Source organism: Acomys russatus, chromosome 11 (genome assembly GCF_903995435.1).
Source record: "Acomys russatus chromosome 11, mAcoRus1.1, whole genome shotgun sequence".
Classification (NCBI taxonomy): domain Eukaryota; kingdom Metazoa; phylum Chordata; class Mammalia; order Rodentia; family Muridae; genus Acomys; species Acomys russatus.
Genome location: NC_067147.1, coordinates 61,822,573 through 61,849,329, shown reverse-complemented (window position 1 = coordinate 61,849,329; position 26,757 = coordinate 61,822,573). Strand labels below are relative to the sequence as shown.

General features: G+C 53.3%; 3 protein-coding genes across 3 annotated transcripts; 1 reads left to right on the top strand and 2 right to left on the bottom strand.

The window, feature by feature from the left end:
* Nucleotides 1–1,343: 1,343 nt before the first annotated feature.
* Tubb (tubulin beta class I) lies at nt 1,344–4,862 on the top strand. The gene is made up of 4 exons (XM_051153603.1): nt 1,344–1,518; nt 2,806–2,914; nt 3,277–3,387; nt 3,521–4,862. Exons 1-4 carry the CDS (start codon nt 1,462–1,464, stop codon nt 4,576–4,578), a joined length of 1,335 nt encoding a protein of 444 aa, XP_051009560.1. The 5' UTR covers nt 1,344–1,461; the 3' UTR covers nt 4,579–4,862.
* Nucleotides 4,863–7,671: 2,809 nt separating this feature from the next.
* On the bottom strand, nt 7,672–16,867 carry Flot1 (flotillin 1). The gene is made up of 12 exons (XM_051152536.1): nt 16,701–16,867; nt 16,339–16,395; nt 15,984–16,059; nt 15,806–15,896; nt 15,463–15,606; nt 15,214–15,333; nt 14,693–14,788; nt 14,337–14,489; nt 8,780–8,961; nt 8,643–8,688; nt 8,130–8,267; nt 7,672–7,968 (listed from the first exon to the last, which is right to left on the bottom strand). Exons 2-12 carry the CDS (start codon nt 16,379–16,381, stop codon nt 7,672–7,674), a joined length of 1,386 nt encoding a protein of 461 aa, XP_051008493.1. The 5' UTR covers nt 16,382–16,395; nt 16,701–16,867.
* Nucleotides 16,868–17,859: 992 nt separating this feature from the next.
* Ier3 (immediate early response 3) lies at nt 17,860–18,485 on the bottom strand. Its single transcript, XM_051153602.1, has 2 exons — nt 18,266–18,485; nt 17,860–18,157 (listed from the first exon to the last, which is right to left on the bottom strand). Exons 1-2 carry the CDS (start codon nt 18,473–18,475, stop codon nt 17,885–17,887), a joined length of 483 nt encoding a protein of 160 aa, XP_051009559.1. The 5' UTR covers nt 18,476–18,485; the 3' UTR covers nt 17,860–17,884.
* Between the last annotated feature and the right edge of the window lie 8,272 nt (nt 18,486–26,757).

The following is a 26,757-nucleotide window of genomic DNA, read 5'->3' as shown; positions in this document are numbered from 1 at the left end:
CCTCTAAGTAGCTCAGGTTGACCTTGACCTTCTGAGATCCTCCTGCCTTCAACTCCTCTGTCTGGAATTCGGGGGATTAGCCCCGCTTCGATTCTAATTAACCATTTTGTATCCCTTTGTATATGTCAAATGAAAGCCCAGGAACAGAAGCTACAGGGCTCTCTGACATGAACCCATTCAGTTCCCATCTTCCCCTTTTTACAGTCTCAGGCTTTGCCACAGCTTCGCCTAGTGAATAAAATCAACCAACTGGCGGGGGGGGGGGGGGGGGGGGGGGGAGAGAACCCACTTGCTTCACCCTTTGTATCTGAGAGAGGCACTCTCTAAAGACGCTGACATTCTCTTGGGCATCTGTCCCACCATCCCACCTTGGTGACAAGATGTCTTCAGCGTAGTCCCAAAGGCCCAAATCCCCGCAGAGATGTACACTTTGATTCTTTTGGGTCATCAGCTCCAAGCAACGTTTCTATCCTGAAAAGTCCTTGCGATTTTGTTTCTCTTTTCGAAACATCCTTGAGACACCTCCCCAGGAAACAGGAGGGCAGCCCTATCTTCTGGAGGGATGTGAGGGAGCGCTGCCTTACTCATGTTCCGGTCTTGGAATCACACAACAGTAGATACTTTTTTATCAGGGCAGGACGCCACAGTGCTAGGGACTTTCCGCTGAGCTGTGCAGTCTGGCCTTCCCAGAGCTACTGCAGTGGGCAGCTTGCAGGGCGTGCCGATCCCACCTCCCAGCTCAGGGCACCCCAGACTTCCTAATTACTGTATTTCCCAAAACCGCTTTTAGTACAAAAACCTTTCTCGGGAATATAGGATCGGTATATCGTGTGAGGTCATTTTCTATGGGAAAAAAAAAAAGTAAATCAAAACACACACACACACACACACACACACACACACACACACACACACACACACACACACACACACACACACACACACACACACACACACACACACACACACACACACACACACACACACACACGAGATACCCCCTAATCCTTCCACAGTACCCACCCATGCCTAACTACATTTTGCAGCGTGGACAATAGGGAACTACAACCCCCAAAAAGCACTGCGCTCGCCACCGGCTCGGAGACCAATGGCCGCCCGGCACGTGACGGGCTGGACGAATCAGCGCCGGGCTGGAGAGGCTTTGTCTGCGACCAGCAGCGCCCGCCTACCTCCCGCCCCCGGCCGCGCGAACGCGCGCCCCGCCCTGCGCGCCTTCTCTCCTGCGCTCGCCGGCCTCTTCTGCCTCTTAGAATCTTCCTGCGGTCGTGCTAGCATCTTCGTGCTGCAGCCTCCGGGGCTACGGTCCATCCTTTCAGTCTGAGACCAGCCCAGAAGGAAAAATTAAGAAAAAAACCAACCAACCAAGAACAGCAATTATCTTTTCCTTGCTCGGTTTTCATTCTTGAGACCAGCAAAAATTTATTACAGTAAACCTTAGCCATGAGGGAAATCGTGCACATCCAGGCCGGGCAGTGTGGCAACCAGATCGGTGCTAAGGTAAGAATTTTCAAAATTTGGGCTGAAACAACGTACGTATATATACTGAAAAAAACACCCAGCCTAGTCGTAAGTAGTGTTAACCGGGCTTTTGCATTTCCATCCGTCGGCTTCGGCCCCTCAAAGTTTTGCATGTGTAATAACCCATATTTGTAGCCAGCCTTCTGATAACTGAGAAATGGGGAAATGCTTTTCTTGGCGCATTCTCGGAAGGCTGTTAAAGGAGCCTTTTGGGTTTAGGCGACCTCGGAGAGGCAGAGGGGCTGGAAAGAGCTCTTTAAAGAGGGGTTTCCCCTAACGGTTCGAGGGCTGGGAGCGGAGACAAAGCCCGAGCGAGGCTTTCCCCCTTGCGGCACCCCCGCCCCCACCCTCCAGGACGGCCTTGGCGGAGCAGGACCGGAGGGGGAAGGGGCGAGGTTTGGCGGGCAGCTCTACGGAGGTGCCCGGGTTCGCGCCTCACCTCTCAACAAAGGCGTGGGGACCGCACCGCCTCGTTTTTAGCTTTTGGGTAGGTCGTGGTTCTGCATAAGGGGCTGCTTTTACTTTTCACTGCCCTCAAGAGACGATCTTAGGGTGTGAGCTGATGGGAAAGTGAGGTATACAAGTCAAGGAGAGAGACTGTCGAGAGGGGCAGAAGAGGGAAGCCAGGAAGGGGATAAAACTCGGAGGCCACAGGTTTTTTTTTTTTTCTCCCGTTCCTCCCACCCCCCCTTCGCGCGCAATTGCAAAGTAGCGGGGGAGGGGTGGGGAGGAAGTGCGGCCGCTAAATTGTAGCCGAAGGGTGGGACGCTCCGGGGGCGGGGCCGGGGCCCCTGGCGCGCAGGGACAATGCGGCCCTGGCCTGCGGGGGACGCGCAGGCCCCGCCCCTCCGCGCAGGCCCCGCCCACGCCGCTCCCGCCTTTGTGGGTTGCCGGAGGAGCGGCCCGCCACCGCAGTCACGTGGAGCACACAAGGGGTGGGCGACTGCAGTGGCCGCACCTTTTCTTCTCCCCCCCGCCCCGGCCCCCTCTTTTTGTGCTGGCCCGGAGGGGCGGTGCCCGGCCTTGGGTGCTGAGCCAAGTGGGTGGGCGGAGGCCCGCCCGAATGGACGCTTGCAACCCCCGAGCCCCCCTTGGGCCGCCGTCCATCGCTGGTCCTGTCCGCCGAGGTTCCGCAGGCAGATAACGGAACTGCGGAGTCTGCACCTCAGTCACGTTTTGGTTGAGCATGTCTGGAATGGAAATGCGGGCCGGGAGGCATCCCTTAGGGCTTGAGCAGCAGAGGGGTCATTGCTCTTTCCTGTGCAGTTCTGGGAGGTGATAAGCGATGAGCACGGCATCGATCCCACCGGTACCTACCACGGAGACAGCGACCTGCAGCTGGACCGGATCTCCGTGTACTACAATGAAGCCACAGGTGAGGGCGGAAATCCCTCTTAACACAATAAAATTTGGTCTTTTCTAACGCTGCCCCTCAATTGATACAGGGTCTCCGTTAGGCGTTGGCCGCGCTGTCCACCTCCCAAGTGCTGGGCTTAAAGGCAGCATCACCACGCCCTGTTTCCCTTATTTTTAAGTACCTGTTAACCCTTTGCCTGGATTCCAGGCTTCCCCCTTTAGACACCCACCATGATGAGCCAAAGGTTAGCTCTACTGCCGCCAGGTGGCGGTTCCTGGAATGACAAGTTTAATGGTTTGTGGGTTATTTCCCAGCCTGAGTTTGAGCTGTTTGCTCCTGAGGACTCGCTCTCAAATGTATGTCCACTTGACTCCCTGTAGGTGGCAAGTACGTCCCTCGAGCTATCTTGGTGGATCTAGAGCCCGGGACCATGGACTCCGTTCGGTCAGGTCCTTTTGGCCAGATCTTCAGACCGGACAACTTTGTTTTCGGTGAGTTACATGGAACCAATGCCCGTGTACCAAAGAGTTTGTTGTGAAAGTTGGAAGATTAGGAATATCATGTCTCGTATCTTAGTGATTAGGCTTTAAAATAAAAAATCTTTTTCTTGTGACCACATTCCAGGTCAGTCTGGGGCAGGCAACAACTGGGCCAAGGGCCACTACACAGAGGGAGCTGAGCTGGTTGACTCCGTCTTGGATGTGGTGCGCAAGGAGGCGGAGAGCTGTGACTGCCTGCAAGGCTTCCAGCTGACCCACTCGCTGGGTGGAGGCACAGGCTCTGGCATGGGCACCCTGCTCATCAGCAAGATCCGAGAAGAATACCCTGACCGCATCATGAATACCTTCAGCGTGGTGCCCTCACCCAAAGTGTCTGACACCGTGGTGGAGCCCTACAACGCCACCCTGTCCGTGCACCAGCTGGTGGAGAACACCGACGAGACCTACTGCATCGACAACGAAGCCCTCTACGACATCTGCTTCCGCACCCTCAAGCTCACCACGCCCACCTACGGGGACCTGAACCACCTCGTCTCGGCCACCATGAGCGGTGTCACCACCTGCCTCCGGTTCCCAGGCCAGCTCAATGCTGACCTCCGAAAGCTGGCCGTCAACATGGTGCCCTTCCCGCGTCTCCACTTCTTCATGCCTGGCTTCGCCCCTCTCACCAGCCGCGGAAGCCAGCAGTATCGGGCCCTCACTGTGCCTGAACTCACCCAGCAGGTCTTCGACGCCAAGAACATGATGGCCGCCTGCGACCCACGCCACGGCCGGTACCTGACCGTGGCTGCCGTCTTCCGGGGGCGCATGTCCATGAAGGAGGTGGACGAGCAGATGCTCAACGTGCAGAACAAGAACAGCAGCTACTTCGTGGAGTGGATCCCCAACAACGTCAAGACGGCCGTCTGCGACATCCCGCCACGCGGCCTCAAGATGGCGGTCACCTTCATTGGGAACAGCACGGCCATCCAGGAGCTCTTCAAGCGCATCTCGGAGCAGTTCACGGCCATGTTCCGCCGGAAGGCCTTCCTCCACTGGTACACGGGCGAGGGCATGGACGAGATGGAGTTCACCGAAGCTGAGAGCAACATGAACGACCTCGTCTCCGAGTACCAGCAGTACCAGGATGCCACCGCAGAAGAGGAAGAGGATTTTGGTGAGGAAGCAGAAGAAGAGGCCTAAGGGAGAGAGAGCCCTGCATCAGTCACCTCGGGCTGCTTAGCTCCCTCAGCGCTCTCCACCTGCCCGTTTTCCTCCTCCAGTTTCTTTCTGCTGCCTCTGTCTCCTGTTTCGTTTTTGTTGTTGTTTTATTCATTGGGGGGTAAACAGTGCCTGGTACATAGTAGGCGCTCAATAAATATTTGTTTGTGGAATGTCTCCTTTTCTCTTTCCACTCTGACAAATCCAGATTTCTGCCCTTCTGGGTGCCGCCCTATTGTTTCCTTCTGGTACCTGTTTTTATAACGTCCAGTTAAGATTCTTCCAGTATATATATTTTCTCCAATAACATGAGTTGTGCTCCAGATCCTGCATGGAACTGAAGCCAGGCGGTCGCCACCATCTTAAAGCTAGGTGGTGGTGGACTGGGCAAAGGAGGGTGAGGTCAAGGGTGGGTGCTCCAGCCAAGGCCATTTACACCGTGAATCCACTGGGGATTTCAGTCAACATGGTTTTTCTCTTCCTGCTTCATCTCAGGCCTCAGGAGAGGTATTAACAGTATTATCTCCTTTTATAGCCTCCCAGCTGTCCTGAGCCAAAGCTGCCATTGGGGGTGTCTTCCCCACATGGTTCCTCCTTACACGGCATGTGGGGGGTGGGCAGAGCCCAGTCCACTTAGCCTCCAACCTGGGAAGGTTTGTCGCCCGGAGGTGACCACTTTGCTTCTATTTTCCTCCTGCCCTTGGTTTTATCATTCTATTTTGTGTTGAACTTGATGCTTTTTTTTTTTCTTTCCAATATTGAAAAGATGACATTGCCCCAAGAGCCAAAAATAAATGGGAATTGGAAAAAAAAAAAAGTGTGAGGCTGTGCTCATTCAGGGTTAGGTAAAGATGGTGGAGGCATGGGGGCCCAGGGTCATGAAAGTATCACAAAACTTTGTATATTCTAGGTAACCAAACTTCATCCTACTGGTGCCAGTCAATTGGGGGGGGGGTTGTTTCTCTAGCTTTGGCCAGGCTGCCCTCAAACTCAGAACCACTTGCCCCTGTGGGGATTGTAGGTCCAGCTTACTTTTTTTTTTTTTTTTTCCTGTGGTGTGGCCTGAGCTTAAACACCTGCTGGGGAAATGCCCTGCCTGCCATGTAGCTGGGTCCCTAACTGGATCAAGTACCATGGTTTTTTTGTTTAGACAAGGCCTTGTCTTCACTTCCCTATGAACAGTGCAGGCTGGGCTGGAGAGATGGCTCAGAGGTTAAGAGCACTGTTCTTCCAGAGGTCCTGAGTTCAATTCCCAGCAACCACATGGTGGCTCACAACTATCTATACTGTGATCTGACACCCTCTTCTGGCCTGCAGATGTACATGCAGACAGCTCTGTATACGTAATATTTAAAAGAAAAAGTGCAGGCTGTTAGTGTAATGGGTTTACATAAAGCGAGGGGTTTGAGGGTCTCACACTAACGCTGGCTTTCATCCAGACGCTGGCGTTCGATGGGGAAGATTTACATTTATTGCCAACTTGTTTTCAGGAGTTTGATGCCTTGGCATTCCCCAAGTGTGCTTTTTAGACCACGGCCAACTTCTAGAAATGAAATTGAGCCACGTTCTTGTTTGGTGGCTCAGGCTGGCCTGGAACACGTGCGGCAAATGTGCTTACCTGTTAGTGCTTATTTAGCAAGGTCTGAAGGTCACCCTTTGGTCTTAGTGAGGAAAGAAGTCTAGATAACAAGCTCACAGTCTAGTTTATTCAGGGAGTTAAATAGTTGGGATGAGGAGCAAGCCCCTCCAAGGCAAGGCACAGACTGTTTGGCAAGGAGATCCAATGCGCATTTCTCCTCAGAGGCCAGGCTGGGGAGGCCAGGTGAGCAGCATGCAATGGGACGCTGGAGCCACAAGTCCAGGAGCTCACGCTGTCCTTAAAGGCTTATGATTGACCTACAGAGAAGGGAAAAAAAAGGGTGTTGCCCTCTATCAACAACTTGGAAAGGTGGGCTCAGTTGGACACTGGAAAGGCCAACAGCCGCGGTGTTACACGCCTTTCATCCCAGCACTCGGGAGGCAGAGGCAGGCGGATCTCTGAGTTCAAGGCCCGCCTGGTCTACAGAGCAAGTTCAGGACAGCTAGAGCTGTTACACAGAGAAACCCTGTCTGGGGAGTGCGGGGGGAGGGACAGTCTGCTGGGTGTGGTCACCTTTGGTAGAGGCAGGAGGATCTCTTGAGTTCAAGGCCAGCCTGGTCTACAAAGAGTCCAGGACAGCCAGTGCTACATAGAAACCCTGTCTAAAAAGCAAAGACAGGGTCTCACCATGTTGCTCTGGATGGCCTCAAAACCAGAGATCAGCCTGGGTCCGCCACCTTGGTGCTGAGACTCAAAGTTTATGTCACTACATCTGAGACAAGTACTTGTGGCACATAAAACACTGCCCTGCCAGGCATGGTGCAGAGGCAGGCAGATCAAGGCCAACCTGGTCTACAAAGCGAGTTCAGCTTAGCCAGGGCTACATAGAGAAACTCTGTCTCAAAAAACCAAAAAGAAAGAAAAGAACCGGGCATGGGGCTGGAGAAATGGCTCAGCAGTTAGGAGCACTGACTGCTCTTCCAGAGGTCCTGAGTTCAATTCCCAGCAACCACATGGTGACTCACAGCCATCTATAATGAGATCTGATGCCCTCTTCTGGCATGGAGGTGTACATGCAGGTAGAGCATTGTATACATAATAAGTAAATAAATAAACATCTTAAAGAAGCTGGTGTGGTGGCTCACACCTTTGATCCCAACACTCTGGAGGCAGAGGCAGACAGATCACTGAGTTCAAGGCCAGCCTGGTGTACAAAGTGAGTCCTGGACAGCCAAGGCTACACAGAGAAACCCTGTCTCCAAAACAAAACAAACACAAACAAACAAAACAACAACAAAAAGACACGCCTGGCTGACCCTCTGCTTCCCAACCACAGGGCTATGCTATTTAACGTGCTGGAGGTAGTTCTTGTGTGTGAAAGGCAAAGGGTAACTCTGGCTGTTGTTCCTCAAGCACTGTGTTTTCAGGGTCTCTCACTGGCCAGGAACTAGCCAAGCAAGGACCTGACACGGGTTCTGGGAATTGAACTTGCATCCTCAGCAAGGTGGCTTGGGCACCAAGAAAGTCACTGTGATTTCCTGGCCTCCTGGGTGCCCATCAAGCACTAAGGCATCACATGACTTGCGCGCTCCCGCGTGTGCGCGCGCACACACACCATTCACCCTCACCTGGGAGATGCTGACTCCGGTGAGCCTCTCCACACTCTCGGGCAGGCGGCTTAAGATGTCCAGGACTTCCCCAGTCACTTTGGCTGCCCCGACGGTCCCACTTCCGCTGGACACCAGCGTGATCTTATTGGCTGAGGTCAGGGGACCACTGATCTCTTCTGCCACCTGGTAGGCAGAGACAGCTGGGGCTAAGCCACCCGTCAAACACATCCTCTCCTCGGTCACTCGCTGCCTTACAGTTGGCACCCCTAATTTATGATCCCCTAGTCCTTACTTCACCCCACCCCTCTCCCAGAGCCCCCCCCCCCCCCCCCCGGCCCGCAGACCTGGGGCAGCTTCTCCAGCAGCATGTCCAGCTGTGCGGCCTCCTGGTACATCTGGAAGGCTTCTGCCTTCTTAGCCATCTGCTCGGCTTCAGCGCGAGCGCGGGCCCCTATGGCAAAGGCCTCCGCCTCCCCGCGCATCTGTGGAGGCAACAGGCACACGCTGATGGCACCCATCAAGAGATTCTGAGGGCCATGAGATGACTGAGATGCGCTTGCTGGTAAGGCTAACAACGTTACGACCTGGCAAGCACATGCGGCACCCTGACCCGCGCGAAGAAAGGGTACAATTGTGCCCGTTCTTTAATGTCAGCACTTGGGAGGTACAGGTGGGCGGGTCTCCGTGCATTTGACCAGCTTGTTTTACTTAGTAACTTCCAGTTCGGCCGGGGTGACATTGTGAGATTGTCTCAAAAAAAAAAAAAAAAAAAACAAAAAAAACAAGCAAAGTAAAAAATGTAAGAAAAGAAACCCTGCCCCAAGCCCTTTCCTGGCCAATCAGGAGCCCCGACTCACCCGCACGGACTCAGCTTCGGCCTCTGCCTGCATGATCAGCTGGGCCCTGAGGAAGAAGGGGACAGAGTGGGTTAGGTGCTAGGTGCCTTTCCCGCCTGAGTGTCAAGCGGCCAGGCGAGGGCTCAGGAAGGCGTTACTTCTCTGCTTCCGCCAGGCGCTCCAGCTTGTAGCGCTCGGCCTCGGCCGGCTTGCGCACGCGGGCCTCTAGCTCCTTCTCGCGCCGGGCGATCTCCTGCTCCTGCACCGCCACCTGCTGGGCGCGCTCCACCACCTGCACCTGCACCCGCTGCTCCTCGATCTGCTGCTTGGTCTTGGCCACCTAGGGAGCAAGGGGCACCCGCCTCAGACTGTATCCCTCAGAACAGGGATGCAACGTGGAAGTCGCCCATCGATCGGCTTGCGGTCTGCTTTGCCTGCTGGGTGGTAGGGCTCATTTCAAGTACGGAATCAAGCCAGGGCCTGGGAGCCTTCCCCTAGCGCGGCTGTGACCAGGTTCTTCGTGCCCTCCCGCGAGTGGGGCGAAGCGTTCCTCCCGGGTCTTTCGCTCTCTCTAGTTTGCCCGCTTGAGGGCACTGAGGCCCTGGCGGTCATCTCCGACCTCTGCACTCCGGTTTACAAGTCTCCATTTCCCTTCCCTGACACTCTTGGCCAGCACTGCCAGCAGATCCTTTGCATACAAAAGAAAAAAGTGGACTTGGAGAAAGTGGCTTCCTCCTGCCTCTCGCCTTGAACTGCTGGGTTCCCTTCCTGGGAGCAACTGCTATAAACCAGCTTCCAGGGATGTCTATGTGTGTCCAAATTTTTCTATTTTTTCCTTTATTTATTTATTGTTTTTTTTTTTTTTCCCCAAGACATGGTTTCTCTGTGTAGTAGCCCTGGCTATCTGGGAACTCTATCTGTAGACCAGCTTGGCCTCAAACTCAAGAGGCCAACTGCCTCCATAGTTAGGAGCTTAAAGACATGCACCACCACAACCTATCTCTAAATATTTATTTATTTAATGTATATGGGAGTTTTGTCTGCATGTAAATCTGTAGGCTAGAGGAGGGCACTGGATCTAGTGGGACTACAGTTATGGGACGTGAGCCACCATGTAGGTGCTGGGAATTGAACGCAGGACTCTGGAAAAACAACACTGCTCTTAATCACTGAGTCATCCCTCCAGCTACATTGCCCCCCTCCTTTGATTGTTTGTTTTTGAAACAGGGTTTCTCTGTGTAGCCCTGACTGTCCTGGACTCCCTTTGTAAACCAGGCTGGCCTCAAACTCACTTCAATCCATCTGCCCCTGTCTCCCAAGTGCTGGGATTAAAGGCACCTGGCTCTCCACTCCCACGTCCCACACGTAGGGTATTGTCACCTCTGTTGTCCAGGCTACCTTAAAAGTACATAGTCCCAGCCAGGCGTGGAGGCGCGTGCCTTTAATCCCAGCACTCAGGAGGCAGAGGCAGGTGGATTACTGTGAGTTCGAGGCTAGCTTGGTCTACAAAGCGAGTCCAGGACAGCCAGGGCTACACAGAAACCCCGTCTTGAAAAAAAAAAAAAACAGAAAAACAACAAAAAGTACATATTCCAAGCTGGCCTCAAACCTGCTGTGATCTTGGACTAGCAAGACGGCTCAAGGCATAAAGGCATTTGTCTCCAGGCCTGACTGCCTGAGTGTGATCCTGGGGGGACCATGTAGTAGGAAAGAGCTGTCTCCAGGCCTGACTGCCTGAGTGTGATCCTGGGGGGACCATGCGGTAGGAAAGAGCTGTCTCCAGGCCTGACTGCCTGAGTGTGATCCTGGGGGGACCATGCGGTAGGAAAGAGCTGGCTCCAGGCCTGACTACCTGAGTTTGATCTTGGGGGGACCATGTGGTAGGAAAGAGCTGGCTCCAGGCCTGACTGCCTGAGTGTGATCCTAGGGGGACCATGTGGTAGGAAAGAGCTGTCTCCAGGCCTGACTACCTGAGGAGCCTGATCCTGGGGGACCATGTGGTAGGAAAGAGCTGTCTCCAGGCCTGACTGCCTGAGGAGCCTGATCCTGGGGGGACCATGTGGTAGGAAAGAGCTGTCTCCAGGCCTGACTACCTGAGGAGCCTGATCCTGGGGGGACCATGTGGTAGGAAAGAGCTGTCTCCAGGCCTGACTGCCTGAGGAGCCTGATCCTGGGGGGACCATGTGGTAGGAAAGAGCTGTCTCCAGGCCTGACTACCTGAGGAGCCTGATCCTGGGGGACCATGTGGTAGGAAAGAGTTGTCTCCAGGCCTGACTGCCTGAGGAGCCTGATCCTGGGGGGACCATGTGGTAGGAAAGAGTTGTCTCCAGGCCTGACTACCTGAGGAGCCTGATCCTGGGGGGACCATGTGGTAGGAAAGAGCTGTCTCCAGGCCTGACTACCTGAGGAGCCTGATCCTGGGGGGACCATGTGGTAGGAAAGAGTTGTCTCCAGGCCTGACTACCTGAGGAGCCTGATCCTGGGGGGACCATGTGGTAGGAAAGAGCTGTCTCCAGGCCTGACTACCTGAGGAGCCTGATCCTGGGGGACCATGTGGTAGGAAAGAGCTGGCTCTTGCAAGTTGTCTCTGATCTGAACACGCAGAAATGTAATTAAATTAAGCGTAATGGTGGTTGGAGATGGCTCAGTAGCTAAGGACGCTGGCCGCTCTTGCAAAGGACCGAGCACCTGCCTGGCATCTCACGACCACCTGTAACTCCAGTTCCAGGGAAGCCGATGCCCACTTCGGACCTCCACAGGCACCAGGCAAGAACACATGCACACAGTGCACATGCAAACATGTATGCAAAACACTTCTCACATAAAATAAACACGTAAGATGGGCGGTGGTGGTGCACACCTTTAATCCCAGCACCCGGGAGGCAGAGGCAGATGGATCGCTGTGAGTTCGAGGCCAGCCTGGTCTACAAAGCGAGTCTAGGATAGCCAAGGTTACACAGAGAAGCTCTGTCTGAAAAAAACCAAAAAAAAAAAAAAAAAAGAAAGAAAGAAAAAAGAAAAACCAAACCAAGGGGGCTGGAGAGATGGCTCCGAGGTTAGGAGCTTTGGCTGCTCTTCCAAAGGTCCTGAGTTCAATACCCAGCAATCACATGGTGGCTCACAATCATCTATAATGAGATCTGATGCCCTCTTCTGGCGTTGCAGGTGTACTTGCAGGCAGAGCACTGTATATGTAATAATAAATAATAGATCTAAAAAAAGACAAACCCTCTCTCAACTGTCCTCCACCTCCACCCCAAACTGGTTTAATGATGCAAACTACTGGGGATTGGGAGAGCACTTATCTGAGTTTTATTTTTCTCTCTCTCTCTCTTTTTTCGAGACATGGTTTCTCTGTGTAGCCTTGGCTATGCTGGACTCACTTTGTAGACCAGGCTGGCCTCGAACTCAAGAGATCCTCCTGGGGCTCAAAAGATGGCCCAGAGGTTAAGGGAACTGACTACTTCTCCAGAGGTTCTGAGTTTAATTCCCAACACGACATGGTAGCTCACAGCCATCTATAATGAGACATGGCACCCTTATCTGCAGTGAAGGTGTACATGCAGGCAGAACACTGTATACATAGAAAGAAATAAATATTTAAAAAAGAAAAAGCCAGGCATAGGTGGCGCACACCTTTAAACCCAGCGCTCCAGAGGCAGAGGCAGGTGGATCGCCGTGAGTTTGAAGCCAACCTGGTCTACAAAGCAAGTCCAGGACAGACTACACAGAGAAACCCTGTGTCGAAAACCAAAAAAGATACCTTTTAAGCTAAGATTGGTTGTGCACATGTGTCATCGCAGCAACGAAAAGGCTGAAACAAGACTACTATGTGTTTGAGGCCAGCCTGGGCTATTTGAGGCTAGCCTGGGCTACAGTGCAAGACCCTGTCTCAAACAAACAAGCAGGGCATGGTGGTACTCTACTTTAATCCCAAGACTCAAGGGTAGAGGCAGGCGGATCTTTGTCTGAGACCAGCATGGTTCCAGACCAGACAGGGGCACATAGTGAGACTGTATCTCAGAGAACAAAACCAAAGAAAAACAACTCATGAACAAACAAAAAGTTAAAGATACCTTATACAGGGGCTGGAGAGATGGCTCAGAGGTCAAGAGCACTGGCTGCTCTTCCAGAGGTCCTGAGTTCAATTCCCAGCAACCACACGGTGGCTCACAGCCATCTATAATGAGATCTGGTGCCCTCTTGCAGTCTACAGGCATACATGCAGGTAGAACTTTGCATACATAATAAATAAATAAATTGTTATAATGACATCTCACGTACGTGCAGGCAGAGTGCTGCATATACATAATAATAAATAAATAAGTCTTAAAAGAAAGAGAGACCTTATATGACACAGAGAGCTGACGCACTGGTGTGCCAGGGAAACCAAGGGTACTTTAATTCACTCCTGCTTCTCCCTCCCTGAGTGCTGGAATTACAGGCGTGCACCACCACACCCAGCAATAATCACTTAAAAAAAAAAAAAAAAAAAAAAAAAACACGAGGGGGGCTGGAGAGATGGCTCAGAGGTTAAGAGCACTGTCTGCTCTTCCAAAGGTCCTGAGTTCAATTCCCAGCAACCACATGGTGGCTCACAACCATCTATAATGAGATCTGGTGTCCTCTTCTGGCCTGCAGGCATACATGCAGGCAGAATACTGTATACATAATAAATAAATCTTAAAAAGAAAAAAGAAAAAAAAAACACAGAAATGCAGAACTGGTGTTGATGGCATGAAGTGAAACTGTCTGCATCCTGAGCGCCGAAACAAAGCACCATTTCCTTCTCTGAGCTCATGTGGAGCCGGAATCAGGCAACTAGACTTTCTCAGCGCTCTGTGCCCGTGGTTCACACGCGGCACAGAGGCTGCACGTGCTGACCTGGGGGTTACCCATAAATCCTGTCTTCCAAGGTGCAAGCCATGAATGACAGGCACCAGCTGTGTCACCTTGTGTTATGTCACCTTCTCGTAATACAAAAGGCTGCCTGTAAGTCATTGCCTGTCACGTCTGTGTCCTTCCCCGCCCTCTTTGTTGGTCACCAAAGTTTCAGGGTACCCTGTGCAAATGAGAAGAGGTTTCTCTTCCTTTTTACAGGTACAGGCCCATACTCAGAACAGAGCTTTGCCTGTGGAGTACAGGGGTTTTCACTTTGCTGCCCTCACACAGGGACACGGTATAGCTCTTGATCAATTGGCCTTTCTTTCTCTCCTCTTTTTTTGGTTTTCAGCTGAACACTCCAGTGTCTCTCTCTCTCTCACATGTGTGTGTGTGTGTGTGTGTGTGTGTGTGTGTGCGCGTGCAGATGCACAGACATGTACAGCTGTGTATGCACATGTGTGTTTGTGGGACCCAGAGAAAAACTTTCAGTGTCATTTCTCCTCAGGCACCACTTACCTTAATATTCTCAGAGGGAGTCTCTCATTGGTCTGAGGGACAATGATTAAGCTGACCTGACTGACGAGTGATCTCCCATGATTCAGCCTTCTCTGCCGCCCTCCAAATGGGGATTCCAAGTGCGTGCCACCGAACACTGTATCAACAGCTATCTGTACAGTCCTTGCTTGAGACTTTTATTGTCTCTTATAAAGGTCCAAAATGGGGTACCAGAATCAGAGCAAAAATCCAGGTCTCTCCTAATACAGGTGGCAGAAGGAAAGAGGAGGGGCCATTGAGCTACCTGGACACCTGCCCCGGGGGAGCTGCGCTTACCTGCAGCTGGTAGGCGAGGTCAGCCTGGGCTCGGCGGGTGTTGACCTCAATGTCATAGGTAGCCTTCTTCAGTTCATAGTCCCTCTGTGCCTTGGCCATCTCTATTTCACTGAGGCACTGTGCCGATACCTTCTCCTGCTTGGCCTTAGCCTCCTAGTCAGGTTAGCGGGGACGGCAAAGGGTAAGTAAGGGCCTGATCTCTGCCAGACGCCTCAGTCATCGCCCACCCCTGCCGACCCAGCTCAGGCAACCGCACTCAGCTGGATCCTCCACTCCCCCACCCCAACCCCACCCGTGCCCCTGTCTGCTGGGTGTCCAGCAAGCGAGGGGTGACCACGCAGCCCCATCTCCCTCACCCGTATCCCGGCGTCTCTCTTGGCCTCTGCTTCCCCGATGCGAGCATCTTTTTGGACTTGTGCTGTGCGAGCCTTCCCCAGAGAGTGCAAGTAGTCCTGTGGGGGAGCAAAACCAGAGTCAGGGTGCGTGACAGGTGGGACTGGGGAAGGAGGAAGGATCAGCTGCCCTGGCTTTTTGTTTGTTCTGTGGTGGAATCAGGGCACACTGGGCTAGGCCAGTGCTCTCCCACTAACACTAACTTTGCTCTTTGTTTATTTGAGACACAGTCTCTCTATCATGCCGCTCCGGCCATCCTGGACTCACCTTGTAGACCAGCTGGCCTCCAACTCACAGAGACCGCCTGCCTCTGCCTCCCGAGTGCTGGGGTTAAACATCATGCCAGGCTGTGTTTTTGAGACAGGATCTCACTGTGTAGCCTGGATGACCTATGACTTCCTCATGCTTTGGGCCCCCACCCACCCTACCCGACCCACAGGGATGGGATTACATGCTCCAGCTCCCAAGCCTGCCTCAGTTTCACCTGGTCATCGTGGATGTCCTTCAGAGTGTAGCTCACCACGCTGATACCCATGTTGACCAGGTCTGAGGAGGCCACTTTGAAAACCTGCTCTGAGAACTTCTGTCTGTCCTTATAGATCTCCTGGAGAGACAGGGCAGTGAGAGCGCAATGCATCATGGGTCACCGGTGAGCTGGCCCTCGGGCGGGTACCCCTCAGCCTGGCATTCCCGCCCAGATCTCTTCCTGTCCCTCCCTCCCCCTGAGTCCCACCTCCACGGTCATGTGAGCCATGATAGCCCTCTGGTGGCCCTCCAGCGTCTCCAGGGCGATGTGGGCAATCTCTGCCTCTGACTTCCCGAGGAACATCTGGCAGGCGGCTGCCAGCATCTCCTTGTTCTGGCCCTGGATTTTCACCTGCAGCCGTGGTAGAGAGGGAACAGGTGTGTGTGTGTGTGTGTGTGTGTGTGTGTGTGTGTGTGTGTGTGTGTGTGATGGGGCAACAAGGAGGGGAGGAAGAAGAGCTAGGCGCCTCGCAGGCAGCTGCTGAGGGGGAGACCACAGTCAGAGGTGCTCACGGGAGCAGGCTTTGGGAGGAAGGCGATGGGAGCCTCACCTGGGCAATGCCCGTGACTGAGATGGGGACCCCGTGGCGGGTATAAACCTTCTCGCTCTTGACGTTGAGGGTCAGTGTGTTGAGAGAGATCCTGAAGGGGGGAAGGCAGCAGACAGTCAGGGGAAGAGCAGGGAGGGCAGTGGGTCCCCCATGCTGGGGTTCTGGGGCCGCTACCTACCTCTGGATTTGCTGGATGCAGGGCAGGACAAAAACTCGGCCTCCAGCCACCATGACTGGGGGGCTCCTGCAGAACCCTGTAAGGTGAGGGCATTAATGTGGGCCATGGTGGAGCCAAAGGCTCTGAGGTGGAGGGTGCAACACTCACAGGGGAATCTGGGAGCTGGGGGGGGTGGTGGGGTGGAGAGGGAGCATTCTATGCCTTGGAAAAATGGAGGCTGGGAATCACAGGTGTTTTGTGGCCATTGTGGGCAGAGGGCTGGGGCTGGGAAGGTGTTGTTGCAGAGAGGAGGGGCAGAGGTCAGGTTTAAAGGAAGGGGGAGGGGGCAGGTGTCACTGGCTGGGACCAGACTTACCGGAGACCACCATGGCCTCATTTGGGCCACAAGTGAAAAACATGGTTGAGGCTGCAGCTGGAAGGGACGGAGAGAAAGCCTTTGCTGAGGGGAAGGGGCCCAGCGGACACTTCCCCTCTCCCTCCTGTCAGGAGAACGATCTACCTCTGCCACCGCCCAGTCCCTTGGGCGCCCCTGTGGCAGTCCTAAGATCCCCAGGGACTTCTTCCTGTGCACCCGCTGATTCTCACGGTCTTTCTCTCACCGCGCCCCCCGCAGTCCCTCCATTGCACAAAGCTCTACCGCGCCCAAGGGGTTTGCAACGGTTCCACAACCTCTCGGCTCTTAGGCCGCCCGAGGCTCCGCCTCCCCAACCCACTCACCTTCCGGAACCCTGCGAGCAACCCCACTGGGGGTCTCGGGAAGCGCGGGGACCCGCAGAGCCCTAGGGCGGGGTACGGGCAGCTCGGACACCCGGCTCCCTGGAAGCTGCGCTCGCGCCCCCCAACCCGGCCGCACCCTGTTGCTGCCGCAGACAGGACCCCGCCCCCGCCCAACCCCTCGGTCCGCCCCATTCCCGTCAGGCCCCGCTCGGGTCCGCAGCACAGCAGTTCTCGGCAGCCTAGGGGGCTTGCCAGGCACCCGCCCCCTCCCTTTCCTCCAGCAGTGACCAGGAAGCTCCGCCCCCACCCGAGGCCACGCCCTCCCCGGGCACCCGCCGCCTGCCGTGAGTAAGCAGGTTGCCACACCACCAACAGGGAAAACCGCAGATCCAGCAATGTATGACAGCATCCGGTGACCGGATATAGGTCTGCAACTCCCAAGAAAGTTCAGGACCCAAGAAGACGTGCGGACTGGGGACCCGCCATCCCCTCTTACCCACTTTTTTTTTTTTTTTTGCCGCTTAAAAAGATACACTTTGAGAACCGCTGATAATAATGTCAGGCAATCAAGTTTATTCGTGTTCACAGAACATACTTAGGCGACCCCCGACAGCCGCCCTCTGACAACCCATGGGCCCAAGACTCCCGCCGTCGCCCATGAGTAGCAACTAGGAAGACGTCAAAGGCCACGGGCCGGATTCCCAAGGGTCTGCCGAAGCCTTACAACAGACTACAGAGTTGAGGTGCTGGAAGACGGAGTGTTACCCCTAAACCTACGCCCCACCACCAAGACTGATCCCCAAGCTGGGAGTTCCGGGTCAGGGTCCTTCCTCCCACCACTCTCTCTCTCACCGACCCTAAAAATCGTAATAAATAAGGTTTCTGTGTTAAAGCAAGGGGGGCATAACTCGCTCCCCTGCATAAGTTAAAATAAATATTACATACACCCCTCCTTCACTTAGGAGGATATACATAAATACATAAATATTAATTAGGACACCGAGAAGGCCTCTGTCCTTTCCCAGTGGGTTAGCCAGGACCCACGGTGCCTCGTGCTCGCCCCAAGCACCGTAGTAGTGTTCTGAGTTAGTGTTGCCTTAGAAGTCCCAGTTTGGGATACTCTCGCGCACCGGTACGCCTGGTGCTTTTTTGGTTTATTTTTCCCGAACTGTGACCCGTCGCTGTCAGAAGGCCGCTGGGTGCTGCTGAAGGAAAGCTTTAAGGTCCAGGGCATAGTCCGAGGACTCGGAGGTCAGATTCAAGGGCTCGAGGACCCGGGGCGCAATGATGGGCACAGGGATGGGCTCCGGTGACGTGGAGCTGGCAGCATCCTCAAGAGCCAGGGGCTGCGACACACCCTCTTCAGCCATCAAGATCTGGCAGAAGATGATGGTGAGCAGGACAAAGAGGACCCTCTTGGCCATGTTGGGTTCCTCGGTTGGCAGCTGGCGCCGGACCTGAGGAGACAAGAGAGGGAAAAGTCAGATCAAGGTTCCCGCGTCTAGTCGCTTCCCACGAGTACTAGGGACGACTCGGCCCCTGCTGCCCACTCGGGCGATACTCACCACTCGAGGGTAGAGCACCTTCCGGCTGCGTTTTCGGTGTCCGCGAGAAGTGTTGAGACGCGCGGTGGCCGCTCCCGCCGGCTCCGGGAGAGGGTCGAAGGTGAAAATCTCGGGACCGGAGCCCCGCCGGAGTTCCGGGCCGGTGGAGGGTGCGGGAGCTGGGGCCCTCAAGCCAGTCATGGTGTGGAGATGGTTGCGCGAGTGGCACATAGCTAGCGTTCAGCGAAGAGAGTGAGGAGCAGTGCAGATGCCGGGAGAAGCAGCGCTAGTTATAAAAGCCAGAGAAGGGGCCGGGCCCAGGGAGCTCCGCCCTTCGCAGCTGGGGAGCAGTTGGCTGCCTAGGGCTGGAAATTCCAAGGAGGAAGCAAAACGTAGGCGGGGCCTTGGGTCCCAGTTCTCGAGGTGCCCCAGTGCACGTTTTTTTGCCTGGAGTAGTGAATGCGGGCGAGTGCAATCACTGAGGGCAAGCACATGTCCGTACTGGAGATGGCTAGAGAGGGGCTCCCGGACCCGTAACAGATGGCTCAGCCACCATCCTTGGAGAGGCGCAGGGGCCTCTAGAACAAGGAACCACGGAAAACACATTGGTGTACTTGGAAGTACGCGCGTAGGAAACACATGCCAGGAGGGAAGTCATTGCACAAACTTCCAAGAAGACTAAGAAGTGAAGACATAAAACCTACGGCTCCCGCTGTGCCTGACTCAGCACACATGAAAAACCGCATACACACATCACGTGCGTTTCAAAAGCAAGCACCCGAGCTCCTGCGCGCGTGCACGCACACACACTCACAGAACAAAGGCGCAGTGAATACCTAGGGACACACGTGAAGCTATGACATGTCAGTGGCCCCTGCCTTTGCCCCTTGTTGGGCCAGTCACATAATAAGGTGTAAAGTGAAGAGCTTTCTATAATTATGAGGCATTGTGCCAGCCGCTGCACGCAGCACCACGCAGAACCCACAGGATCCCTCTACTGCTTTTGCAGAGGACCTGGGATCAGTTCTCAGAACCCAAATGACTGCCCACAGCCAGTCCCAGGAGGTCTGATGGCCTTTCCTGGTCTCTGTAGCCATCAGGCCCGCGTGTGGTGCACATACATAGTGCAGACAAAATACTCACATACATAAAATAAGAATGATATATGTACATATATATATTTTGCTTGTTTGTTTTTTCAGGGTTTCTCTGTGTAGTCTTGGCTGTCCTGGACTCACTTTGTAGACCAGGCTGGCCTCGAACTCACAGCGATCCGCCTGCCTCTGCTTCCCGAGTGCTGGGATTAAAGGCGTGCGCCACCACGCCCTGAAATATATCTTACTACAAGCAAGTCCAGGTGAAATGGAGGTCAAGCCCGATGACCCGAGTTCGGTGTCTGGGATCCACACTGTAGAAGAGAACAGGCTGGCTCTTAGAAAGTCACCCCATGACTACCAAATGTGGTCTACATATGCCACACACACACACACCACGCGCGCACACACACACACACACACACACACACACACACACACACACACCAACAAGTAGCCAAATTATACACAGATATCCAGGGCTCAGGTTAGTTTTGCAGGAGGGAGGAAGACCAGATAGAGCTGTCACTTCAGACAGAAAGATTTTATCCCCAGGGCTTAGGAGGGGGACCATGAGGAGACTGTTCTGATGGTCCTGGGATGACTGTCAAAGGGGACCCTGAGCAGCCAGTGTTCACATCTGACTAATGAGTCAAGGAGGCCTCAGTTAAGAGTGACATTTGAGATGACCCAGTAGGTGGGATATGACACATGCATATGCGAAGAGTGACTGTGGAAAAAAGAAAAGGACAGAACCAACACCCAGCTCAACACTGGAAAAGTACAGGACTCATTTGGGGGAGTCCCAAGGAAAGGAATCCTGCAGTAAGTTTCCTGTGAAAGAGGCATGAGGAGTGCTGGTGGTGAGAGAGGAGCGCTTGCCAGGCAGCCCACGACCTGGGATTGACCCCGGAGCACGGAGCTCAGTCCAGGAATTAGAGCTGTCTAAACTGGGAACTGACTGAATGAGGACTGTGCCCTCGAGGGGGAGAAAGTGAGGGGCGGAGGGCTACTGAAGGGGCTGGGGTTGGAAGCAACGGCAGCCTAGAATAAGATGGGGGAGACATTCCTAGCACGACATTACCAGATTAGGTAATAAATCGGGCATTACTGGAGAAAGGATGCTTAGTGTCCTTAAAATATAACTGGCTCCAGGGGTCTGAGGTATACCTGGCTCGGAACTGCATCTCATTTTTTAAAAAAGAGAGTTAATTCACTTTATTTTATTTTTTAACACTGTATCTCCTTTTGAGCCTGGCGAGTATATATGACACCACCACCACCCCCCGCCCTCTTCATTCAGTCAGAAGCTGTGGCACACACACTTGTCCTTCACAGAACTCAGAACAGCACCTCGTGGGCACTGCTTGCTCAGCAATCTTTAAAAAGTGTGTGTGTGGGCTGGAGAGCTGGCTCAGTGGTTGAGAGCACTGTCTGCTCTTCCGAAGGACCCGGGTCCAATTCCCAGCACCCACATGGCAACTCACAGCTGTCTATAACTCCAAGATCTGACACCCTCACACCAATGTACGTAGATTAAAGTTAAATAAAATATTTTTTTCAAAAAAAGGGCTGGAGAGGTGGCTCAGAGGTTAAGAGTACCGGTTGCTCTTTTAGAGGTCCTGAGTTCAATTCCCAGCAACCGCAAGATGGCTTGCCACCATCTATACTGGGATCAAGTTCTTCTTCTGGTGTGTAGACAGAGCACTCATTACATAAATACCTAAATAAAAACATGTTTAAAAAAAAAGTGTGTGTGTGTGTGTCTGCATGTATACATGGTCACCCCACACATGCAAGGGCCAAAGGAGCCAGAAGGAGCGTGCTGAAACCCCCAGGGTCACAGGTGGTCATAAGGTGCTTGGTTGGGTGCTAAGACCAATCGAGGGCGGCGTGCATGAGCAGCAAGTGTTCTTACCCACCGGGCCTTCTCTCTAGTCCCTCAACAATCCTACTACGTGAAGATAGACAAGGACAGGTGCCCAGTACCCTTCTCAGACTAGCTAAGGGCTCCATGCTTCCGGAACGTGAGTACATTGCTCTAAACTTCCCAGAGAAACAATGCCTTAAGAAAAGCCTGTAATCCCAGCACTCAGGCAGGTGGATTGCTGTGAGTTTGTGGCCAGCCTGGTCTACAAAGTGAGTCCAGGACAGCCAAGGCTACACAGAGAAACCCTGTACTACCACCTCCCCCGGCTCAACCTGAAAATTTAAAAAATTACTATTATATTTATTTGAGGTGAGTGTGTGTGTGTGTGTGTGCGCGCGTGCACGCGCGTGTGTAGGTCGAAGGACAACATTTTGGGAGCCAGTTCTCTCCTTCTACTGTGTGGGCTCTGAGGAGGGAACTCAGGTCATCAGGCAGCAGGAACCTTTCCCTACAGAGCTGTCTTGTCAGGCCTGGAACAGCTTTTAGACACCAAACAAGAAACAGAGAGGGGAATTATTTCAAGGAAGGATGCTTAGGAGAGCAAATAAGCCTCACACTTGGCTAGAAATAGATGTTTCTCTTCTCTGTATATGGCTGTTTCCTGGGCTTAGGATCCGGATCTAAACACCGGAGACACACTACACAGACCTCCTTCTGTAGGCACAAAGAAGTGTCTTCTTCCTCACACTTGCTTTGCACACTTGCCAGCGTTCTCACATTTGCTTGGGAGCTGAGGCGACTGCCACCCATCTGCTCACACGGTCCCTCCCAAGGCAGCCCACATGCTGCACGGTGACCAACAGGGGAGCACAGACCCTCCTGCACAGACATTAGGAGGGTTGGGAGGGAGATGCTAAGGATAAAAGGAAGCGGCGGGGCGGGGGGGGGGTGGAGAGAGGAGGAAGAGGCCCCCAAGGTTAGGAATTCATAACTTGTTTGTGATGGAAAATTTCCTCGGGGCTTCAGTCAGGGAGGGAAAACACGAGCCTGCAGGTTCAAGTTCCAACACTAACTCCTCCGTCTGTGATCCAGCTGGGTCCGGGTTAGCCTTTCTGTCCTCCTCTCTACTGGGACCTTTCTCTCATGGCCATACCAGAATGGGACAAAATGGGCGATGACCCAGAGAATTCATCTCGCTGTCATTCTTTCTCACTCGGTGCTATCCCATTTCCCAGTGCAGTCTGGGGTCTCCGGCTCTGCCACCCAGGAAGCAGGGAAAGATGGAGAATGAATCATTAAAACCAACGAGGGAGTGTGGGTGTGGGTGTCGGGGCAGGGCGATGAGTTAAAGCCAGGAGGTACCAGGCCTGAGACCATGAGCTGGATCGCTGCCCAGTGTTCTCACCCTGGACAAACAGGCCCTCGAATCCCCGCTCTCCTTCCCTTCCTCTTCTGGATCAGCGTGTTCCTTCCTTGGTTTCCTTCTTTGACCTGGTGTCCTGACTCCCACCCCAACCTCTTTCGCAGCCTCTCGTTTGTTTTACCTCTTAGTAGTTAGGAAATCATCATTTTATGTATTTGTTAACCTCCTAAATCACGTGTTCAGTGCTCTTGAATGCTTGCCTCGTGTGTGCTTTATCTCTGAACTACACCCCAAGGCTGGGTCTAATCTAATTTTCAGGAGTGCAAGCCGCATCTGCTCTTTGTCCTCCCCCTCCCCCATGGTGTCCTCAGTAGGTAGCCTGGGGCCTCGTTGGGGTTTAAAACAAAGTTTTGGCTTTAAAAAGCAAACAAACTTCTTTTGTGTGTCAGGGTGTCTTGCCTGTCTGTCTGTCCATGCCCCGCGTGCTGTGGTACCCTCAGAGGCAGGAAGAGGGTGCTGGGTCCCCTCGGATTGGAATGACAGAAGGTGGTGAGCTCATGTGGCTCTAATGAGGGTCCTTTGGAAGAATACATGTTTTAAACATATCTCTAGGGGGGCGTGGTAGGACACGCCTGTAATCCCAGCACCCAGGAGGCAGAGGCAGGAAGATCACTGTGAATTCGAAGCCAGCCTGGTGTACAAAGCGAGTCCAGGACAGCCAAGACTACACTGAGAAACCCTGTGTCAAAAAAACCAAACCAAACCAAAAAATACTATCTCTTCTGAGGAGCTAAACTTCATCTGGGTGTTTGTCCCTTCAGAACCTGCTCTCACTTCCTCTTCAAAGCCATTGGAAACTGCTCAGCTCAAGCTTAACTGTACCCTCTGTCCCCATGGGTGTGCGTACATACGTAGGTACGCACACACGCACGCACGCACGCACTCATGAGCACAGTGCAGATGAGGAAGCCCCTGCCTTCTCCCTCACCACGTCCTTGGAACAGGCCAGGACTCTGCCTCCTCCCCTACCTGAAATGCCACCAAATTGCTTACCACAGCCTAAAGGGAAGCCGAGGGCCTGGAAAATGGTGGCGGCAGCCAGAACAGGGGAACGGTAGACAATTGAAAGTGTGTGGTCCTGAGAAAGGGGGGCGGGGTGGGAGGGAGCAGCCGGGGGTTTAGGAGCTGAGAAAGACAACCTAAGGCTCCTGTGCTGCTGACTGAGATAGGTTTGAGCTGGAAAGCAACGGAGGTAAAGGGTTAGGTTATTATGAGCTGGTAGCATGGAAAAAATCCGGCTTCTAGTCCGGTTTTATTATATATTAACTGTGAAAAACTAAGCCAGTTCCTCTTTGATAGACAGGTGGACGGACTGGCCTTTAGGTGACGCAGAGATTAAACACACAGGCACCATTACAGCACAGGGCTCTGCAGTCTAGGTCATAAAACACACACAAAGCCATGCAAGGCGAAACAGGAACTCACTGAGAGAATGAGAGCCGGTGGGAAGACACTGGGGAGGTGGGTGGATCTCAGCAAAGCATGCTATACGTGTAACGCCATGAGAAAGCAGAACCTTCTCTCTCTCTCTCTCTCTCTCTCTCTCTGTCTCTCTCTCTCTGTCTCTCTCTCTCGATCTTTCTCTCTCTCTTTCTTTCTTTCTTTTTTTGTTTTTTTTTTTCGGTTTTTTGAGACAGGGTTTCTCTGTAGCCCAGGCTGTCCTCGAACTCACAGAGATTCACCTGTCTCTGCCTCTTGAGTGCTGGGACTAAAGGCCTGCGCCACCACGCCCAGCACAAAACCCTTCATTTTATACAATGATTGGACATGAATTAAAAAACAATCAAGGGCTGGCTCCTTCCACACTTGCAATTCCTCCAGAGGACTCAGCACCCACAGATAGGCCTTCTCTCAACAGCTTCAGCTCCAGAGATCCAATGGCCTCTTCTGGCCTTTGAGGGCACTTGGACTCATGTACACACACTCCGGCATGTGCACACATACACCATTCCTACAATACAGACACACAGTTAAAAATAGAATAAATCTTAGAAAAAAATAAATAAATTGAGCTGGGCATGGTGGCACACACCTTTAATCCCAGCACTCGGGAGGCAGAGGCAGGCGGATCGCTGTGAGTTCGAGGCCAGCCTGGTCTACAGAGTGAGTCCAGGACAGTCAGGGCTACACAGAGAGACCCTGACTTGAAAAACAAACAAGCAAACAAACAAAAAACCCCAAACAAAACAAAACAAATAAAAAGAACAAAGAAAAAAGGACCCTATCTCTACTCCTTTCCCTCCCCCTCCTCCCCAAAAAAGGGGCCAAAAAATAATAAACAAATAAATACATAAGACAGGTTCCTGGCCTGCAGTCCATACTAAGTGGGTAGCAGCCATTATTGTGAGTCTGGGGGCAGGAGTTTCTCTGGAGCAAAGGCGGGCACCGAGCACTGACCCCAGGAGGAGAGCACCCTGACAAGACCACAGGAGGGCTGCAGTTCCTTTTCCGCCCCTTTCCCTGTCTGTCTACCGCAGGCAGCTTTGGTGGCTCTTTACCACAGAAAAAGGAGACACTTCTGGTTCCCTACTTCTCATTCATTCTCGTTGTTTGCTGTGAGTGATTTTACACACCCACCCTTGCTCTCAGCTGCCCTCCACCCCCTGTCCCCCTAACCCCCTAACACCCCCCCCCCAGTTTTGCCGGAACAGTTCTGTTCAGAGGCACCCAGTGATGGGACCACAGCAAAGAGGTGTGTCTTAGGCAGTTACAAGCGGCCCCTGGAGTTGATCGTTTTGCTCTGATCAGGCCCCGAGGACAGTTTCCCGTGACGCAAAAGTGAGGCCAACGTGCCTGGAGCAGCCAGGCGAGCTGCAGAGGTGACAGGGCCACCTGCCCTGCAAGGCAGCTCAGCCTGGCCCAGCCCGGCTGTGCCCAGCTGCACCCCAGGCGAGCTGGAGTCCACAGAGATGAAGAGGCTGAGAGAGGGCTGCACATCCCTCTTAAACAGCACGGGCTTCCTACACCAGCTTTCAGGCCCCAGGCACTAGAGTGTCTCTTTTTCCCTCCGTTTCCTTTTTTGTATTAGTCTTGGCTGTCCTGGACTCGCTTTGTAGACTGGGCTGGCCTCGAACTCACAGCGATCCGCCTGCCTCTGCCTCCCGAGTGCTGGGATTAAAGGCGTGCGCCACCACTGCCTGGCTCAGTTTCCTTCTTGCTGGATTATAATTCCATGAAGGCTGATTTGTCCACCTTGTTGGCTGCTCTTTCTACTTTTCCAGTGTCTAGAACTGTGCCCTATTTATTTATTATTTTTTAAGATAGATAAGTGTTTCTGGCTGACGGGATGGCTCATGCCACCGAGGTACCTGCCACCCAGTTTAAAGAGCCTGACGTTAGCCAGATGGTGGTGGCGTACAGAACTCGGGAGGCAGAGGCAGGCAGATCTCTGTGAGTTCGAGGCCAGCCTAATCTACAAAGAGAATCCATGACAGCCAGGATTACAGAGAGAGACTTTTGTCTTGAAAAACCATTAAAAAAAAAAAAGAGCCTGATGACTTTAGTTTTATGCTCAGGTCCCACATGGCGGAAGGAGAGTACTAAACTCCCACAGGTTGTCCTCCTGTCCTCTGATCTCCACTCACACACTGCGACATGGACGCACACACACACACGCACACACACACACACACACACACACACACACACACACACACACGGACGGACAGCGGCTCATGTAGCCCAGATTGGCCTTGAGTGCTCGATGTAGCTGAGCGTGATCTTGAACTACTACCGGGATTACAGGCAGGCAGGCACCACCACGCCCAGCTTACGGGGCACTGAGCTCTGAACGCGGGGCCTCCGTATGCTAGGCAAATGCCCCACACAGCTTCCTCGCACAAGCTCTCACCGACTCCCAGTTCTTCTTGCTCTTCATCAAGAGGCTAAAAAAGTGACATCTCCTCACTTTACGTCCCCCTCCCTGTGCCTCCTGAGTGCACATGGCATGGTGTCTGCCACTCCCATTATCTCTCCCTCTCTTCTGTGCCTGGGATTGGTCCCAGGGCCTTGCTTGTGCAGGGCAACCACGTTACCCAGTGAGCCACACTGCAGCCCTAGGCCTGGGTATCTGGGTGTTAATTGAGGCTAACAGGAAAGGCTAGAGATACAGGGCTCTTTTTTTTTC

Bases quoted from the DNA above. Each gene is read 5' to 3' on its own strand.
- Tubb (XM_051153603.1), top strand. From the start codon at position 1,462: ATGAGGGAAATCGTGCACATCCAGGCCGGGCAGTGTGGCAACCAGATC. The intron at 1,519-2,805 runs GTAAGAATTTTC...TTTCCTGTGCAG, and splicing joins GCAACCAGATCGGTGCTAAG to TTCTGGGAGGTGATAAGCGA. The intron at 3,388-3,520 runs GTGAGTTACATG...ACCACATTCCAG, and splicing joins ACCGGACAACTTTGTTTTCG to GTCAGTCTGGGGCAGGCAAC.
- Flot1 (XM_051152536.1), bottom strand. From the start codon at position 16,381: ATGTTTTTCACTTGTGGCCCAAATGAGGCCATGGTGGTCTCCG. The intron at 8,962-14,336 runs GTAAGCGCAGCT...CTTGCTCCCTAG, and splicing joins ACCTCGCCTACCAGCTGCAG to GTGGCCAAGACCAAGCAGCA. The intron at 7,969-8,129 runs GTCTGCGGGCCG...TCTGCCTACCAG, and splicing joins TGCTGGAGAAGCTGCCCCAG to GTGGCAGAAGAGATCAGTGG.
- Ier3 (XM_051153602.1), bottom strand. From the start codon at position 18,475: ATGTGCCACTCGCGCAACCATCTCCACACCATGACTGGCTTGAGGGCC. The intron at 18,158-18,265 runs GTGAGTATCGCC...TTGTCTCCTCAG, and splicing joins AGGTGCTCTACCCTCGAGTG to GTCCGGCGCCAGCTGCCAAC.